The 19,775-nt window shown below is 28.5% G+C and overlaps 1 protein-coding gene across 1 annotated transcript; it reads right to left on the reverse strand.

The window, feature by feature from the left end:
• Window positions 1-19,363: 19,363 nt before the first annotated feature.
• On the reverse strand, window positions 19,364-19,519 carry BDBG_17886 (uncharacterized protein; the record flags this gene model as incomplete). The annotated part of the gene is made up of 1 exon (XM_031725511.1): window positions 19,364-19,519. The coding sequence occupies one exon, from the start codon at window positions 19,517-19,519 to the stop codon at window positions 19,364-19,366; it is 156 nt and encodes a 51-aa protein (XP_031581062.1).
• Between the last annotated feature and the right edge of the window lie 256 nt (window positions 19,520-19,775).

Consider the following 19,775-nt stretch of genomic DNA (forward strand, 5'->3'; position numbering starts at 1 on the left):
GCTCAATTATTCAGTGTATAAAAAGAAATTGCTAGCAATCAAGCACACACTGATGTTATGAGATAGATATATTAACAATGAGTATATGACAACAGTGATCACAGATTGTGAAAGTCTTGTCTATCTACAATTAATAATAAAACCTTTCAAATGCTTAGTACATTGTATCTCAGAGTTTCAAGTATATAATCTTCATATTAAATACTGAAAGAGATCAGATGCTGTGATATCTGATGTAATTAGTCACAGACCTGATTTCATAAGTAAGGATTCTGTAAACAAGATATAAGAGAAGTTTGTATTAAACACACTGAGAGAGTGCAAGAGATCAGAATGAGTGAATACAATGATCTCTTACTTAAAGAATAGCAAGATATCAAATAACAAGTGTCTTGTGAAAGTAGTAGAAGAGAGGCTTTCAAACTTCAAGCTGAGAAAATTAAAAAATGATGTTGTGCTTTACTGCAATCTAGAATATATGAAAGCTCTTCATCTAAAATATTTATTTAGATACAACTTAGTGACCTGTATACATAAGGAATTCAGTCACTTATAAAGCTCTGAACTCATGAGTGTACTTGAATCAAGAGTATACTGGCTAAGCATGACTGAGAACATTCAGATATATACTCACAAGTGCCTGAATTATCAGGTCATGAAAGAATCTAAGAAAGGATTAGAATATGAGAAAGTACAATATCAGATGAAGTATATAATAAACTGTTGAAATGATGAGAGATGAATCTCATAGACATATTACTACAAATATCAAATGAAAATTGATGAATAATAACTGCTATTAATTACACTACTGACTGATCAGTTGTGAAAGCAGTTTCAGAGATAACAGAGAAGATGATGATGAAGTTTCTATATAATGAGATCTATGTTAATCATGAAATACTGTGTGAGATTCTAACTGATAATGATGTGAATCTTGTAGAAGAAGTAATGAGGCATTTCATGAGCCAGTTATAGATAAGATATTGTAGAACAATGTTATATCATCTACAGATAAATAAGAAGATGAAATACTTAAATGAAATCTCAAGTAACATACTGATAAAATATCTAGTGAACAAGTCTATGAGACTATAGAATCAATATCTCAGACAGGTGCTATTAGCTACATGAATTTGACAGTATGCAGTCTTCAAGTGTTCATCATTCTATCTGTTGTATGAATTGCATCCGCGCATTCTGAAGAATGCATTGAAAAAGATGAGAAAGAAAACAGCAGTTGTGAATGCATTAGTTGCAGATATAGTAGAAACAGCAGTTGTGAATACAACAGTTACAGACACAGAATCAAGATTGAAAGAGATCAGTCACATACATGTAAAAGCTAATAAGTTACTTCTGAACTGAGCAATTCAATTGAAAAGAATATAAGACTCACTAGTTAAGAAATTGAGTCTCAAGATAAGAATGTGAGTTCTTGTATATAATAAGAGTTCTGAGAAGTTTCAATCTAGATGATTTGAGTTATATAAAATACTCAAATCACATTCTCTGAGAATATATGCATTGAAAGAATCAGAGAAATGAGTCTTATACAACTTAATAAATGATTCATAACTTATGAAAGTAAAGATACAAGATCTGAGTGAATTATGATTATTCACAGCACTATTATCAGTGTTGAAAAAGAAGAGACTTATAATTGAAAAGTCTCATGAAGTAAGAGAAATCATAGACACTTATAAATCAGATAATCTTACTTATTCTGATGTTTTCATAATTATAAGAAAAGAATGAAAAGTAATGAAGAAATCAGATGAATATCAAACTTTAATAAGTGATAAGACTGTAGTCAGTTGTACAATAATGTGCTGCAGACAGTGAATATAATATGATAGAGAGCAGTCTCAAAGTGACAGACTTGTATATGAGTTAGATTGCAGAAGAAAAAGAGATTCAGAGTTGAATTTAACTGTTTACATCAGTTCAATCACAGAGATCACAGAGAATGAATCATCTGAAACATTCATGAATATATGAGACTAAGTCATCTCAATGTCTGAGAATGCTCAGAGATCAGATAAGGTTAGTTTCAATGAGCTGTTTACTATAGTGATCTGAGTGAGTGAAGAGAGACAGTATAATGTATAAGACAGAATTATAAAAGATGAAAGCTGTTAAATCTAGTCACTGAATGCTGTATTATATAGAGATTATGTAAGAGTAGTGACTAGCAGACAAAGAAAAAGTGTAAGAAAAGAGAAATGAATTGATCATCAACTATAAGAATCAGTTATAAAAGACAAATGTTATCATACATATCTTATTCATTTTCATATACTATATATTTAATCTATTTCCAACATCACACCACCTGAAAAACATCAAAAATAAAGAAAATCTCAAAACTCAAGATCTGTAAGAGATTCAAGAGCTGTAAGCTGCTCTTATAATAACACTGTATATATCTCTGATTTCTCTATCACTCTGTGTATGACATTAATGTCATTTATCACAAGATTGACTGAAATGCTAATATAGAAATATGTACACATACACATAGAAAAATTGAAGAAAAGTGTGAGATCTGCAGAACCAGAAGCCAGAATAGACAGAACAGAGATGAAAGAAACAGAAGAAGAAGAAGATACAGAACTTAATGAATGACAGCAGAAGTCACTCAGAACTGAATACTTATAATCTGATATACACATAATCTTCTCTGCAGAGAAGGGAGAGAAAGCAATAAAAAAAGCTTAAGAGTGAGAGAGAATAGTCTCAGCAGCATTATCATCTTTGATTAAAATGATCGCTGACACCAGAGTAACTAAGAACTATTGTTAGCATATAAAAACTGTAAAAGCAGGAATAATAATTACTGAATGAACACTCACTGATCTTAGAATTGTACATGTAATTACAACATGCATGAGGCTCCTCAGAAAGAGAGAGAGAGACACAGAGAAATACAGAAAGTAGAACACAGTGTGTGAACAGCTCATTCTTATAATGATATCTCAGATAAGATGTACAAGCCTCACATCTGCAGGTGTAAAAGAGTATGACATTCATGTTCTTATTTCTGAAAACATGGATATTCTTCACCTGCATTATAAAGTCAGATGATAAATGTCAGAGAATAGACTGATATGAGTTAATCATTTTGAAGATATTCATCAGAGCAGATATATCTATAATATTGAATTTAATAGTTGTAAAAAGTTTCTTGATATCTATGAATGTCATGACTTTGTATATAATAAAACTCATAACAATTTCTTCTAGAAAAATCAGTGTTAGAAGAGAAGAGAAAAAAGAAAAGACTTATAATCTTAACACTGTTGAGAAGAGAGGTGATTCTTCAGTATAAATAAATGATTATCTTATTATAAATATTTGAAATAAATACAATAATTAGTATCTGTAACTGAGCTTTAAATAGTTGTGTTATACACAGTCTTCATATAATAGATTGTTCTAGAGATTGATAAGAAGAGCAGAAGTATATATACTGAGAAATGTAATTCATTAAGTTTACACAATATCTTCTTGAAATGAAGAGAGCTGATAATGAAAGCAGAGACAGCAGAAGCAGAGAGAGTAGAAGTAGTGAGAGTGTGAATTGTAGAAACAGAGATAGCAGGAGTAGAAGAATCAGAAACAGAAATAAGAATAGAAGATTGAAAAAGAGCAGCAGAGAGAGAAACAGCAGCAGAAGAGATAGAGAAGAATGCAGAAGACTCAGTTATATATAATACAGATAATTTCTTCATTATTATATTCTTTAAGTTTTCAATCAATAATTCAATATTGAGATGTTTACTATTATCAGCAGATGCAGATCTGTTAACATATAAAGATTCTATATAAATAAAAACAAACATCAGTATCTGCATTCATGCAAAATTGTGTCAGAAAACATGATCAGAAGCCTGCTGAGAAGAAAAACAGTCAAGAGTATATAAGAAGATAAAGAAGATGTATCATTCATGATAATATATTCTGATAATTGTTAGAAGAAAACAAGTTCTGATCATATTTTATAATGTGTTATACTTACTGCTAACAAACTGCTCAGTATGAGCACTATAATGACACTTGTTATGAGAATGAGAGATCATCACTAGAAATATGTATGATATAATAGATAAACAAATAGAAGATGTTGAACAGAAGAAGAGATAGAAATCTTGAATAAGATGATAATGTTTGATAATGATGATGATGAAGAAGATAATTAAAGAATGAAAAAAGTTAGTAAATGAGTGATGTAATATAGTGAAAGTTTCTTTGTAAGAGTGTACACAGAACACTAGCTGAATCAGAAATAGATCACATAATCATGAACACTAGTGATGCACTAATCCGCATGAAGCTAGACAGACATCATAGTCATGTGAGTGTGACTGAATCTGATGAGAAAGGATGTGATTCGGAAGAATATATAACTGTTGAATAATAATGCAGCCACTTCTGAACTTGCTTATGAATGTAAAGAGGTCATAGCAGCCATCAATTAATTTAGTGTACAGTATATAAGAAGCCGGTGTACGCCTGTAATCGTACACTGGCTTAAGCAATCTTTGAATCACATATGTTCTTATCAAGATCTCAACTTCTCACAGAATTTGATGATTTAAAAGATATTCACACTCATTACATAATGAAACTAAATATAGATGTCAGAGAATATTAATGTGAAGATGTCTATGTATACAAAGTTGATAATCTTGACTATAATCTCATGCTAGAACTTGTCTGACTATCTGAATAAGATATCTTGTTAAATGCTTAAAACAGAAGCTTAATATTCTCTAACAATAATAGAATTCATAAAGATGATATTCACAAGACTATGAATCTTACACAGATTTCTGTCAACACTGATAAAATACTTCAAAAAAGAAGTTATTATCAAAATCACTGATAGAGTCACTGATAAAGTCACTGATGACAGAATCATGTATCAATCTATTTAATCAGTCTGACTAATATCAGGAAAGCTCTAGAAAAGTTATTCTGTACTACAATAATAGATTCTCACATAAAACTCTCTTAATAATATCATGAATATCTAGATATCTTCTGATAAGATAATATTATAAATATATCTTCTTTACAAGACTCAGAAGTGAATCATAGTATTAAGTTAGAAAAGAAGAATGATAAGAATCTTGAGTCACTGTGAAATTCTCTTTATAATATATTTCAAGATAAACTTCTTCTTCTTCAGAAGATACTCAATGATCTATTGAATAAGAGATTTATACATATTAGTAACTCTTTCATCACAGCTTCTATTCTCTTTGTAAAGAAGTCAGATAAAGAACTCTGATTCTGTGTGAACTATCGAGATCTGAACAGATTGATAAAGAAAGATCATTATCTCTTATCTCTTATCAATAAAACTCTAGTATGTATCAGCTGAGCTCAATGAGTTACAAAGTTAGATGTTATCACTGTGTTTTATAAGATTTGTATCACTGAAGAAGATGAATGACTTACAGCATTCTGAACATGTTATAATCTCTTTGAATAAGTAGTCACACTCTTTAAACTGACTAATGCTCTCAGTATATTTCAGAAGTATATTAACTGAGCACTCTGAGATTTTCTTGATGAGTTTGTATCTGTATATTTAGATAACATTCTCATCTATACTGATGAATTTAGAAAAGAATATCAAGAATACATGCAGAAGATATTACAATAATTATAAGAGACAGAACTATCAATAGATATTGATAAGTGTGATTTCAAAGTCAAGAGTACAAAATATCTAGACTTTATCATAGAAGCTGGTAAGAAAATTCAAATGAATTCTGAGAAAGTCTCTGCTATTCTTGAGTGAGAGACTTCATGTACTGTGAAAGATATATAAAGCTTCATTGAATTTACTAACTTCTATCAGCAATTTATATAAAACTTCTCAGATATTGTGAGATTACTTACAGAACTCACTAAGAAAGACTCAGTATTTTAATGATTAGTAAACACTGAAGCTGTATTTATACAGATAAAGAAGATATTCATTAATACCTCTCTGCTGATAATATTCAATTCTGATTATAAAATAGTTATTAAAGCTGATTTCTCTGACTATATCACAGAAGAAGCTATATTACAATATAATAATAAAGATGTCTTACAATCATGCACTTTTATATCTAAGAAACTGAGTCCTGCTGAATGCGACTATGAGATCTATAATAAGAAACTTCTTATAATTGTATACTATCTAGAAGAATATGACTCTGAACTCTGAAGCATCTCTGAATTTGAGATAATCACAGATTATAAGAATCTCAAGTACTTTATAACTATCTGTAAACTCACTGAATAACAGATATAATGACCTGAGTTCTTAAGCTGCTTTCATTTTATAATACACTACTATTCTGACAGTCAGAACTCAATGACAGATGCCCTCTCATAACAAGAGTAAGATATACTATTCAATATAACAGATATTTACTGAATAAACTGAGAGCATCAGCTCTTAAACCTGAGAATACTAGTTAATCAAGATAAAACAGCTCATGACACTATACATACTTCTTTGATTAGAACTGTCACTGATATCTCAACTTCTTCCGAATCTATATTAGATAAACTATGATATACAGCAGCTCAAACTGATGAACTTCTTCAAACACTTATTGAAGCAGTATGACAAGAAGAACTCTGATTTTTCTCAGAACTATATATAAGAATTAATATCTTAGAATATTTAATTAATAATAATAAGACTCTATGATTCTATGAATAATACTAAGTCTCTTACTCTGAATTCTTATATACTCAAATAATGCAAGAGATGCATGACTGTTGTTATATAACTGATTATTCAGGTTATAAATAACTGTATTGAATAGTCTGTCAAGAGTTCTACTGATCTGAGATATTAAACAGCATCAGATATTTTATCTGAAACTATAACTGTTGTTTCTCTATTATCTTATAAAAGAACTGTAGAAAAGGTCTGCTGAAATGACTTGATATCTCTGATAGAATCTGATAAGATGTGAAAATTGACTTCACTGTTGATCTCTCTAAGAGTAAGAGTTATAGAAACATTCTGATTATTAAAAACTGATTGAGCAAGAGTATAATATTAAAACCTTATAATAAGATAAATACTGAATAAGTTATTAAAGCTTTTCTAAGAAGTCTATTCTATCAGATATATGAATTACTGAGATCTATAGTATCAGATTAAGATTATTAATTTGTGAGTGCTCTCTGAATAAGAATCTATCAAGTTCTCAAGATTATATATTATTTATTAACTATCTATCACTCTGAGACTGATAATATATCAGAATAAATAATTCAGACTATAAAGAATTATCTTTATAAGTTCTGTAATCACTTATAAGATGATTGATATGATCTTCTTCTATACACTGAAGTTACTATCAATGACTGAGATGCTGTTTTAACAGATATAAGTCTGTTCTTTCATACACACAGATATCATATAAAAGTACTGAATCTTCTAGAGATTATACATTTCACACTGAATTCTCATAGTCTGATTCAGATCACTGACAATATAGTAATAAAACTCTGAGATATCTGTGATTGAGTAGAAGCCTCTATGATAAGTGCTAAACAGAATTAAGAAGATTAAATTAATATTCATCAAGACTCTGCTGAGTAATATAAGATAGAAGATCTGATATAATTGAATCTTAAGAATATACAGATCACATGCTTATCTCATATACTGAATTACTATTATATAAAGTATAAAGTGATAGAAGTTCTAGACAGTTATAACTATTATCTTAACATATTATCAGAGATTCATGATATCTTTTATATAAGCTTACTCTGCTGCACTGTCACTGATTCATTCTCTTCTCAACTGACTTCTGACTGACAGCTGCTAGAAATCATAGAAGAAGATAATAAACTTAAATGAGAGATTGAAGATATTCTTGATAAGAGATTCTGCAGTCACAGTCAATAATATCTTATGAAATGAGTCAGCTATAATTGCCTGACCTGAACTCTGAGTTTCATATTATCTGAGACCGCGGTCCTTGACTGATGAGAGCTACATATGATCAAGGAAGAGAGAAGAGGCTAATGTGACGAGCTGCACCTGATTAATTATATAGACTATTCTGTTACACTTCACAGATTTCTACTGCTCTGATTCTCAGTCACTGATTCTCAGCTGAAAATCTACAGAATTTCTATTCTTCTGCTCTGAAGCTTCACTGTGTATGAAAACCTCTATTCTTTCACCCTGAAGTTCCATCATATACATCACTGTGTATATGTATAAATATTCACTCTGATCACTGATTCTCACACTTTCTCTTTCTTTTCATCTCTAATGTTTTTCACTTTGTTATATAAGATCTATAAATATTATACCGATCTATTCAGCGTAGGCCTCTTACAGTTTCTTTATTAAAGTAAACTGTTATAAGCTGTTATAATCAGTTCTAATAGTAATTACTGTTACAAGGCTCTTAAAGTAGTAATATTAGTGATGAAAGAATTTCACTATTATGAGAAGCTTCTGATCATGAATATTATAGTTGATCTTCATAGATTGTATCTTTTATAAGAAAAAGGCTACTGAAACTCAGTTCTCATTTAACTGTAGTTATAAGACTATTTCTAAAATTATAAAGAAGAAGACATCTGTCTTCAATCTGATTAAGAGTAAGAAATCAAAGTAAAACAGTATCACTGTATCTATAAATATTTATTTTAATCTTATAAAGACTCTGTGAGTTTCTGAGATAAGAACATTCTTACAGCTTTCTCTTCTTAACAATCTTTCTATTCTTTATTCATAGAATGACTTCTTTTTATTTTCATTCTTTAGTATGTCTGTAAGAGTTAAGAAGATTCTTATAAATATAAAGATAAACTGTTTATAGAAATTTATAATGCTCAGAAAGATCTGAATCTTATGAATACTAGTTAACTCTGATTATAATAGAATAGTGTCAATCTGCAAAGATTTCATCTGAATACTGTTTATAATAATTAACGTAATTAATCACTCAACGCCCGCGTACACTCAACGCCCGCTCAATCTTCATTTTTTCATTCATCTTCAAACACTCACAACATGCATCACAAAGTAGTTATATAAGCAGCAATTGATGATTTGAACACTCAATTGATTTCTAATTACACTGAGACTGCTAAAAAATATGGAATCAGTTGATATACATTATTACAGTGTTATAGAGATGTTCAAATATTAAGAAAGAAAGCAAGGTTTATTCACTGTAAAAATCTCACAGATTTGCAAGAAGAACCGCTGCTTTTTCATATTAATTGATTAACAGATCACAGTTTTCCTTACATATCTCAAATTCTTCATAATCTCATTGTTGAGATTCTAAAAGTATCTATTAAAATCAACTGAGTATCACAATTCTGTCAGTGTTATAAGAATATAATTAAGTCACTCTATCTTTAAAATATCAATTAAAAATGCAAGATTGCAGACAATTCAACATATTTCAAGTATTATTTTGATCTTGTAATAGATTTCTTTCTTCTACTGATTTCTTTCTTCTACTGATTTTTTACTGCTTGCTAATTAAGTTATAGCTACAGACAAAAATCACTCAATACAACATTGAACCTGTGAATACTTATAACTTTGATAAGAAAGAATTCCTATTAGAACTCATTCACACTCTCAAATATATTATATTAATTACTTCACTCAAATCAGATTATACAATAGATGTCAGTCAGAATGATAGTTAAGAATGCATAACACTACTTATCTTAATTTATGCAGATGAAACTTCACTCTCATCTGCTCTTATATATCAAGAAGAATCAAGAGATATGTAAGATACTTAACTGAAGAATTTTGATAGTGAAAAGAATCAGGTCTACTTTACTACTTCAGAAAATGAATGAAGTAATGATGAAGATGCATTAATGTAATTAAAGAAGATCTTTGAGTCTCTTATACAAAAGGAAGCAGAGTGTGAATATAGACTTCTTATATTAGATAATCACTTCTCTCATATTAATATAGCATTCATCAATTACACAGATTATTATCAGATTCTATTTACTATCTTTTCTTCTCATTCTACTCATTAATTACCGTCACTAGATATTGAAATATTTGAATCATTGAATAAATCATACTTCAATCAACTGAATGAATAGATGAGAACTGAAGTAAGATTATTATTATTATTATTATTATTCTTCAATTATAGATGTATGCAGTCAGAGACTATGACATCTACCTGAGAACTTTTAGTTCTCAGGGTTTTTCCTATATCTGTAAAGTTAACTATTATACATTCATCAATTTCAGATATGCAAAATCAGAAAGTTTCAGCTCAGAATACAAAAACTGTTTACAAATTGCAGTATTTTAACATCTTCTGATACTTTGAAATCATTTGACAATATCATGACAAAGGAAAAGAGAACACAGTCTTAAAGATAGACACATTAAATAGATAGATAGAAAGAAATTGAAAGAAAAAGATAAAGTAAAGAGAGACTGTAACAAAACAAATTATTAAAAGATAGTATATAGCAGTTTTAACAGACTATATCTGATCAATTTCCTCCTCTTCATATTCAGATATTTCTGAATTTAGCCATTTTCTTGTAGCTGCTTAAGTTTCTGATAGAAAGTCTATTAAGTATTTAATTCCTGTCTCAGTTGAGAATAAGAATCTTATATTTAATTGATTTAGATTATACTTCTCTTTCAATCTGGCTCTGAGACTATTGTATAATGCACAGTGCATTACAATATACTCAGGATTCTCATTTGTATTACAGAATGAGCATTCTATTAAGTCAAATCTATCATCAAATCTTTATATATAAGATTTGAAATAGCCATGTTCTAGTTTCAGCTGTATTATAGATGAGAATATTTTCTTTTTACATTTAATTGAACAAGATTTTCACTTGGGTTTTGTTTCAAATCTTGAATAATGTATACTCTTCTTTTGTTTCTGCCAGCTTTCATTTCACTTGTCTAAACAAGATTCTTTTATTTTTCTCTTTATAAAAGACCAGAACATAATTTTTTGAATAGATCTGCTTAATTCTGCACCCTTTTTTGCAGCTGAATCAGCCAATTCATTGCCATGAATATTCATATGAGCAGGAACTCAGTGTAGATGAATTATCAGCTTTGATATTCTTCTCTTTTGAATTTTCAAAACAGAGTTTAAGATCAGTTCAAGATTCATTTAATCATTATGAATCTGACTATTTCTAAGTCTTTTTAAAGCAGCTTGACTATCAGAGAATATTCATGTCTCTTTCAAACTATTTCCTCTTTTATGAGATTTTATTTCAATGAGTTTGAAAGCTTTAGCTATTGCAAATAGTTCAGCATCAAAGACTTCAGAATTCACAGTCTAAATTTCAGAAATCTGAGATAAAATTGATATTATCTTCAGTATAAGCAATGCCTGCATCTAATCTATTCAAATTCTCATTTTTTGAGTCATCTGAATAAATCAGAATAGAGTCTTTTATATTGATTGTAGAAATTCTCTTCAAATACTGTTCATACTCTTTCTCTTTAGATAGTTCACTTATTTGTAAGTCTATAAGAGATTCAAGCTTTACTCTTCAGAGAGATAACTTCTCATGATCAACTTTTTCAATATTTAAAGAAGAAAATTGATTTTTAATCAGAGAGCATAGTCTGTACAGTTGAGAAGGCATTTTCTTTGAAGAATTATTTTCATTTCAATCAAGAAATCTATTTCAATCCAGTTCATTTCCAGAGTTAATTGATGAAAATGAAGAAGAGACTCTTTCTCTGATTATATGATTTGAGTTCATCTTTATAACTCTCAGAGCATAGTTTATACAGGCCTTTTCAAATCTAATAACAGAAGAAGGAATTGAAGCTTCAATTTTCATTGCTTTAATAGAAGATGATTTGAATGCTCTCAGAATTCTTCTCAAGGCTCTGTTTTGCAGACTTTGAAAGAGTTCAGTGAAATTCCCTTGATTATTTCATCAAACTTGAACTTCATAATCAGCTACTGATGTAATACAGGCTATATATAACTGTCTCATAGCCTGGAAGAATAGACCTCTCTCTGTATTTGATAGTCTGATTATGTTGTTTAATAGTCTTTCTGCCTTGACAGTTCTTTGTTGAATGTGATATTGAAAATTCAACTTAGAGTTTAATTATACTTCTAACCATTTGATATTTAAACTGGGTTTAATCTCTCTATTTAAAAGAGTTAGAGATAGTTCTTTCTCATTGAATCTAGAAAAGAAATGAATTCACTCAGTTTTATTCATATCAAATTGAATTTGATTGATATCTGCTCTAATAAAGATTTCCTTTGCAGCTTCTTCAATCACTTTTAAATTCTCTTTGATAGTTTTTGAGCTGTAGACTAGACCAATATCATTCACATAACTCGGAGATCGCACTATTCTCATATTTCTATTCTTGAATAGATATGCAGTGTATATTGCAAATAAAATGAATGAGATTGAAGATCCTTGCGGTACTTCTATACTGAAGTAACATTCATATACACTACAAAGAGATCTTTTTGACAGCTATTTAATGCTGTATGAAAGAAGACAGTTACATTTTTAAATAATATATCTGCATTCACTACTACTGATCTACATTCATTTAATTCAGAATAAGTTCTTAAAAAGCTTGTAATACAGTCTTACACTCTCTTAGATACATAATATCAATTAAGAATCTCTACTTCTATTATTGATATATGAAAATTGATGAAGTAAATCAAGCAGCAGTAGTGTTGAATATCTAGTAATCTCAGCTAAGTGATTCAGACAGAGAAAACTCTTACTCTTCATAAAGAGGATCTTCTAATAAAGAATAAAGAGCTACAGTAAGCTCTTAATTAAGAGAGAAGATATTACAAGTGTGACAGAGTAATGAGATTGCTAGATTCTTTAAATTCATTATTGATATAGTTCTTTTCACTAGCAAAGATGCAGATTATGTGTGAGAAAATGACAACTTCTGAAGCTGTTAAAAAGAATGAGCAGACTTGTAAAAAAAATATCAAGTTGCAACGCACTAATCTTAAAAAACAGAAGAAGACAGATATTATGAAGAAGAGAATGAAGTGAGAGACAGCTCATCAGACAGCAAAGCAGTAAAAAGATATGAATAAGACTGTAAGAGCTGCTCAACAGCAGATTGAAAAGAAGCTTAGAGATGTAAGAAAGACTTAAGAGTAAAAAAAGAAGAAAGAATAAGCTGCTATACAGCAGTAATCATGATTAAATAAGAAAAAGATTGAAGAGTTCAAAAATCATCTTTGTAATCAGAAAAGTAGACTCTTGATTTTACAAAGAGTGACTAAATCATGTTTTCAAAGCTCTGTCAGAGTGTTCATGAATTCACTGCTGAAGAAATCTGATAATATTATAATCTCTACTGATTTAATGACTGCTTACTCACTGAATCTGTCTTCATTCAAGATTTCATGTTTCAGGTGAGTTATTAAGCTTAATAAATATCTACAGAATTAGCTGTATATTTTTATATATAATTTTCTATATATATTTTCATTATATAATATATCATCTTAAAATCTAATTGCATTGTTAAGATATCATTGAAAATATTTCATCATTGTAATGGCGAAATGGCGGGTGTTGAGTGTAAGTGAGCGTTGAGTGATTGATTATGTTACATATTCTAGAAAATTAATCTGATAAACACTGAAGTTATACTTTAAAAGCTTAATATACAGTTTTGTCTTATCTAAGATCTTTAACACAGTTTATACATACTTAGTGTATTCTTTCTTCTTTATAAGGTACATCATCACATTATTCAGATATATTATTATAAAGATATTCAGATATATACAAAGTATTTTAATAATAAAAGACTGAAATACTGCAGAGACATTAGTCAAATCAAAAGACACTACTAGATATTTAAATAATTTCAGTGCAGTTCTAAAGACAGTCTTTCATTTATTCTCAGACTGTATTCACAGCTGTGTATATATAGTAATTACATTCAGTTATGTGAATATAATAGCTCTTATGAGACAGTTAATTACATTCTCAATCAGAGAAAGAGAATAACAACTCTTTATAGTCTTGAAGTTTAAATTATAATAGTTTATATATAATCTGAGATCTTTATTCTTCTTCTTTATAAATATTACAGAGACTCTCACAGAGACCTGTGAAGATTGAATAAAGTTATTCTTCAGATTCTTCTTTATATAAGTTTGCAAGATCTCTGTCTTATAATGAGAGAGTTTATATATTAATTCTCAGAAGAGTTTCTACTCTTCTATTAAATCTATTATCAGATTCCTCTCATAGTGAGATGAAAGCTTAGCTATCTTAGCTGAACTGAATATCTCTATAAGATCTTGATATTTCTCTGATATCTGAAGCTCAGTTTTCATGACTGTGAAGTTCTCAGATATCTGTACAGTTATTATATAGATGAGCTTGTCTTCTCTAATTAACTCTACAGTATTAACTAATTCTATCTCTGTGAGTAAGTCTGTTAACACTGATCAGAAGTATAAACCTGACTCACAGACAGCTATATATAAATTGTGTTTTTGAAGTTATATAAGTCTTAAGTATATGATATCTATAATGTTTGTGATAATCACAGTTTCTGTAAATCTTTTTCAAGTTTCAGAGAGATCTTATAATTCAAAGATAACTGTTATATATCTCTCAGTTCTCAGATCTGAGTTCTTGTATTCTGCTTATTATAAGAGTAGATTTTCAGTTTTCATCACTCAGCTTATTTACTTTATAAGCTTTAGAAACACTATAGTGATCCAAGATTCTTAGTTCATTAATACTTCTTATACTGATAAGACAGCAGTACTGCAGTGCAGTCTCTCTCTATAAGTATGTATTTTTATTCAGAGAGTAACAGATTCAGATATCAGCTTCAAGATTCTTAAGAAGACTGTTACTGACTCTGTTTATAACTGCTTAAATTTCTATTGTAATTTATTCAGATAGTTTATATAAAGATATTCTAATTTAAAATAAATAAAGCAGAGACTCTTTTTCTTAATCTCTCTATTATACACTCTATTTACAGAAGCTTATAAAGCTCTTTCTCTTTGCTCAGCAGTCAGATATAAATCTCTCTATATCTTATTATCTTTTCTTAGTAAATCTATTCTCTGTTATTCTGACTCTTACAGAGTCAGTTAGTGATTCACTCTCTATAAGTCTGTGATTCTCACAGTAATCTGTAAGTAGTGAATAAGAGTCATCAGTTTTTTCAGAGTTAAAATCTTAGAGTCTTACTCAATAAACTTATTCTATATATTTTTATTCAGTTTCTTTATAAATATCATTATTCAAGTCTTATTTCAGAGCTCTGTTTTCACAGATCTTAATTCATATTATAATTTCATGAAGTACTGTAAGTAGTCTTTATTAGATTTCTCGTCTCTTTTTCTAATATTGATGACTATAGCTCAGATATTCTCTATCTGACTTATAAAGTTCTTATTCTCTAAATAGATCTTGAGAATAGATCAGTGAGATCTAGACTGACCGTGTGACCGTGTCTGAGACTAGAACCAGATTTTTTGATAGTCATAGTATCAATTCAACTGATCTCATTACACAGTTTTAACATTAGATAGTAGTTTCATACTGTCTCAGTGAGACTTACTGTCTACTCTTGTCACATTTTTCAAATGAGACCATGATTTCTACTTCTCAATTTAAATTATTTTTATTACTTTAAATGTCTTTAAATCTCATTTAAGTGTTATCAAAAAGTGTTACTTTTTAAAAAATTACAAATAGTCTAAAGAAAACCTTAAAATGTCTAAAAATAGTAACTTTATATCAAGAATGAGACTAAATGAGATCAAATGAGACTACTGTCTTATTTTTTTCAAGTCATGGTTTCATTTTAAGATCTGATATATAGTCACTTTGCATGTTTTTTTAATGACTAGTCTCAGCGGAATTCACGCCAAGAAATGTATGAGATCAGATCAAATGAGACTAAATGTGAAATTCATGATCTCAGCAGCCAGTCTAGTGAGATCTCTTATAATCATTCTTTAAATAATTTAGTCAGTTCTTGACTTTAATATAGTAGAGATCTGTCATTGTATAGATAACAGCTTCTTCATCTTTCATATCTAGACTGGCCGGCGGGACCATGAATTTCACATTTAGTTTTATTTGGTCTCGTTTCATACATTTCTTGGTGTGAGTCTCACCAAGACCAAGTCTCAAAAAAATCTGAAAATGGACCATTTCTGAGAGAAATGGCATGAAAAATGACCAGATTTAATTCAAGAACAGTGAAATGAGAGTAATTTCTCAGAATAAACTATGAAACATGATCATTCTTTCAAAATCAGAATGAGACTGAGACTGAAGATCAAAATCAGTCTTATTCAGTTCATTCAGTGATTGCTTATATAATCAGAATTTGATAATAATTATTGATAATACTCATGAAACAACTAAATACATTCTTGTATAAGTTTATTCTTTACTTTCTCATAAAAACTACACTTCTCTGATATACTGTGATCAGAGGTATTAAACTGTCAGATAATTTCATGTTTTATAATCATGAGTTTCTTGATTATTTCTTCTTGTAATTGTTCTCAGCAATAGTAATAAATATCTCAACTTGAGTTGAACTTTCACTTCATTCTCATCTCTGTCAATGAAATTGTCAGAATATCACATATCATCAGTGCAACAGTTGAATATATACTCTTAACAATTTTTTATCACTCTGGAATTGATTTGATGTGTAAATTTGTTGAATCATCTTGAAGATAGCAGTCACATTCAGTTTTACAAGCATGTAGTTTTGTCTGATTTTCAGTTATAATCAATGTATGTAAGTTCTGTTTCAAAGTTAGTATTATAGTTCTATATGATATGAAGTATTATCAAAGATTATTACTTACTAGAGAATTATATTTCACTGTCTTCACATCTTAAACATCTGCTCATTCAAATCTCTGATAGTTGATATTATAGTAGTCTCAGGTTAATTTGATATATAAGTCTCATTTCTTCTCTGTTTAATCTTAAGAAGTGTAGATATTAACTTGATAGAAGAAATCTAATAGAGCTGCTACAGTATAGTACTCTGTAAAAGATTGTTCAGTTTTACTGTAGTAATATACCAGTTTATTTCTTACAGTAATAATAGCCTGTACTATAGTATTATCTCAGACTGAATTTCTTTTTAAGTGATTCAACTGCTTCTTAAGATAAGTAAATAAACTGTTATATACTTATCAGACTGACTGCAGCATTGATGTATAAGTGATTGAGACTATCTTTATTATCTTATAAAACTGAAACAGTAAATCAATCACATATTTCAACTGAGTTTACTTCATATCAGAAAGTTTCAATATCTGAATCTTTTCTTAATCAGAGTGTTACATTCAATGATCAATCATCTGATACAATCAAAGAGTCTGAACAGTTATCTCATATATTGAACTTCACTGTGTTCTAATATTCTGTATCATATTCAGTGATGTGACTGATTTATTTATTTATTGAATATCATGAAATTGTTGTTATTATTTAGAGGAGATATAAATCATATTAGTAATGTTTCAAATCTGTGATATTTAAATTATTAGCTAATCTATTCAAAATTAACAGTAGCATTATCAAAAAGTATTATTAAAAAGCAATATTAAAAAGTGTTATTAAAAAAAATTATCTTTTACAAAGTGAATGTAAAAGTTAATTGAGTAATTACTTTCATCTCATTCTCATTTCAAGAATCAGTTCTCTCATTATTCTTTATCTCAATGTTAAGATTCTTTATCAGTGTTTATATCACAAGTTAAATCATATAAGCAATGCAGAGAATATAACCTTATTTATTATTTCAGAAATACAAAGTCAATTTTTGCTTCAAGCTCTTCATCATAGTGTAGTTATTCACAGCATTATCAGTTATAATTGTAAGAAGACTGAGATTAATATCTTAATAGTTATTTTTAATCACAGTCATTAATATCTCTATCATATAATTCTCAGTATGATGACTGATTCATGATTTAAATTCAATTAATGTCTCTTAATAAGTTCAGTTCTCATCAATGTAATAATATATAACTCTTATAAATGTAAGATTGTTTGTACTAGTTCATGCATTCACTGTGAGAGACACTCTTTGATAATTCTTCAACTCTGATTCTAGATATTGTATATTAACTTTGTAGTGTATCTCAAGATTGAACTGAAGACAGAATCAATGTGAAATATAAAGATTTAGATTAAGTATTTGAAGAAGTGTTCAGAATTCAGAGTTTTCAATTGATTGAAGAGAAAGATTCAGAGATATATATATATAAAGTAATTATTCACAGAAGTTATTAGATAAGAGTTATGAAATCAGAGTACTAGTATATAGTTGTTTTCTCATGATTTTCTTCAAATTAGAAAGTTAGTGTTATTAAAAATCATTATCTGATAGAGTAACTTATTAGCTTAGTAGTAATTTTCTGATTATTTTTCTTTTATTATCTGTATTCTGATAGCTTCAGATATCAGGAAATTTCTTCAGAGCTATGATCAGTTTATGATGAATATTTTCAAATGAAGTTGTAGTAATTATAGTAGAGAGATAACTCTTCAGTAATCTATAATACAATCTATTAATAATTATTTCATAGTTTATCTCAGTGTTTGTGTTGAGTTTTTTATAAATTTTGTAACCTGGAATCAGATGTGAAGAATGAAGTGATTATTTATTATAATTGAAAGAGAGTATTCTGTATTAAATTATAAATAACATAGACTTTGTAATTCACAGTGATTTCTTAAAGAGTTTGTGAATCTTCAATAGAAGTAAAAGAAGTGAAAGAAGTAAATTCAGAAGATATGATAATAATTTAAGAAAGATAATAATTTATTTTCAATAACTGATCACTGATGTGTGTAAGAAGAATTAATAGAAGAGAAAATAATCTTATTTCTTATCTTAGTTATAATTTTAGTACTAACTCAGATTGAATATCATTGATATATAAAAATAAATAAACAATCTTGATTAATCTCTGTCATATTTCTTGAAATATATTAGTATTGTGAAACAGAGTGTTATTAAATTATATTATCAGATGATATCATTAAAAATATATTAATATTATAAATATCAATATTGAAAAAATGTTAATACTTATATATTATAGTGATTTGTGAATCATGATAGTTAAATATATATATATATATTATTTCTAATATTGATAATTGATTACAACTTGTATAATAATTTTTAAAAACTCAAAATTAATTTCAATTACTAATAATTATGAACTTACAACTAACTAATATAAAAAGAAAAAAACTTTTTCTACTTATTATCTTTCTTCTCTTTCTCATTCTTCTTATCATTCTTTACAATTCACTTCTTATTCTTCTTCTTCTTCTTCTTCTTCTTCTTCTTCTTCTTCTGATCTAAGATAATAATCATCTTAAAATCTTTCTCTGCTGTCTTCTCAGAGAAGAGTTTCTGCTGCTTCTCTTCAGTCAGATCAATCTGTGCCTTAAAATCCTGCATTTTCTAATCTGCTGTCTCAGGTTTCATCTCAGTAGTAAGCAGATTAACATACTCAGAGAGCAGAGCTGTCTTCTCAATGTTATGAATTATGAAGTGTATTCAAGATCTGAATAAGACTTTAATCTTCTTCTTCTCTATCAGCTTCTGCTAATCAATTAGAGAACAGAAGTATTATTAAAAATTAGTATCTCTTAATAAATAAAAAACTTATCAGTTTTAACTTCTTTATCTCTTATTTTAATGTTCTCTTAATTTT

The sequence above is a fragment of the Blastomyces gilchristii genome (assembly GCF_000003855.2).
Source record: "Blastomyces gilchristii SLH14081 genomic scaffold supercont1.30, whole genome shotgun sequence".
NCBI lineage: Eukaryota > Fungi > Ascomycota > Eurotiomycetes > Onygenales > Ajellomycetaceae > Blastomyces > Blastomyces gilchristii.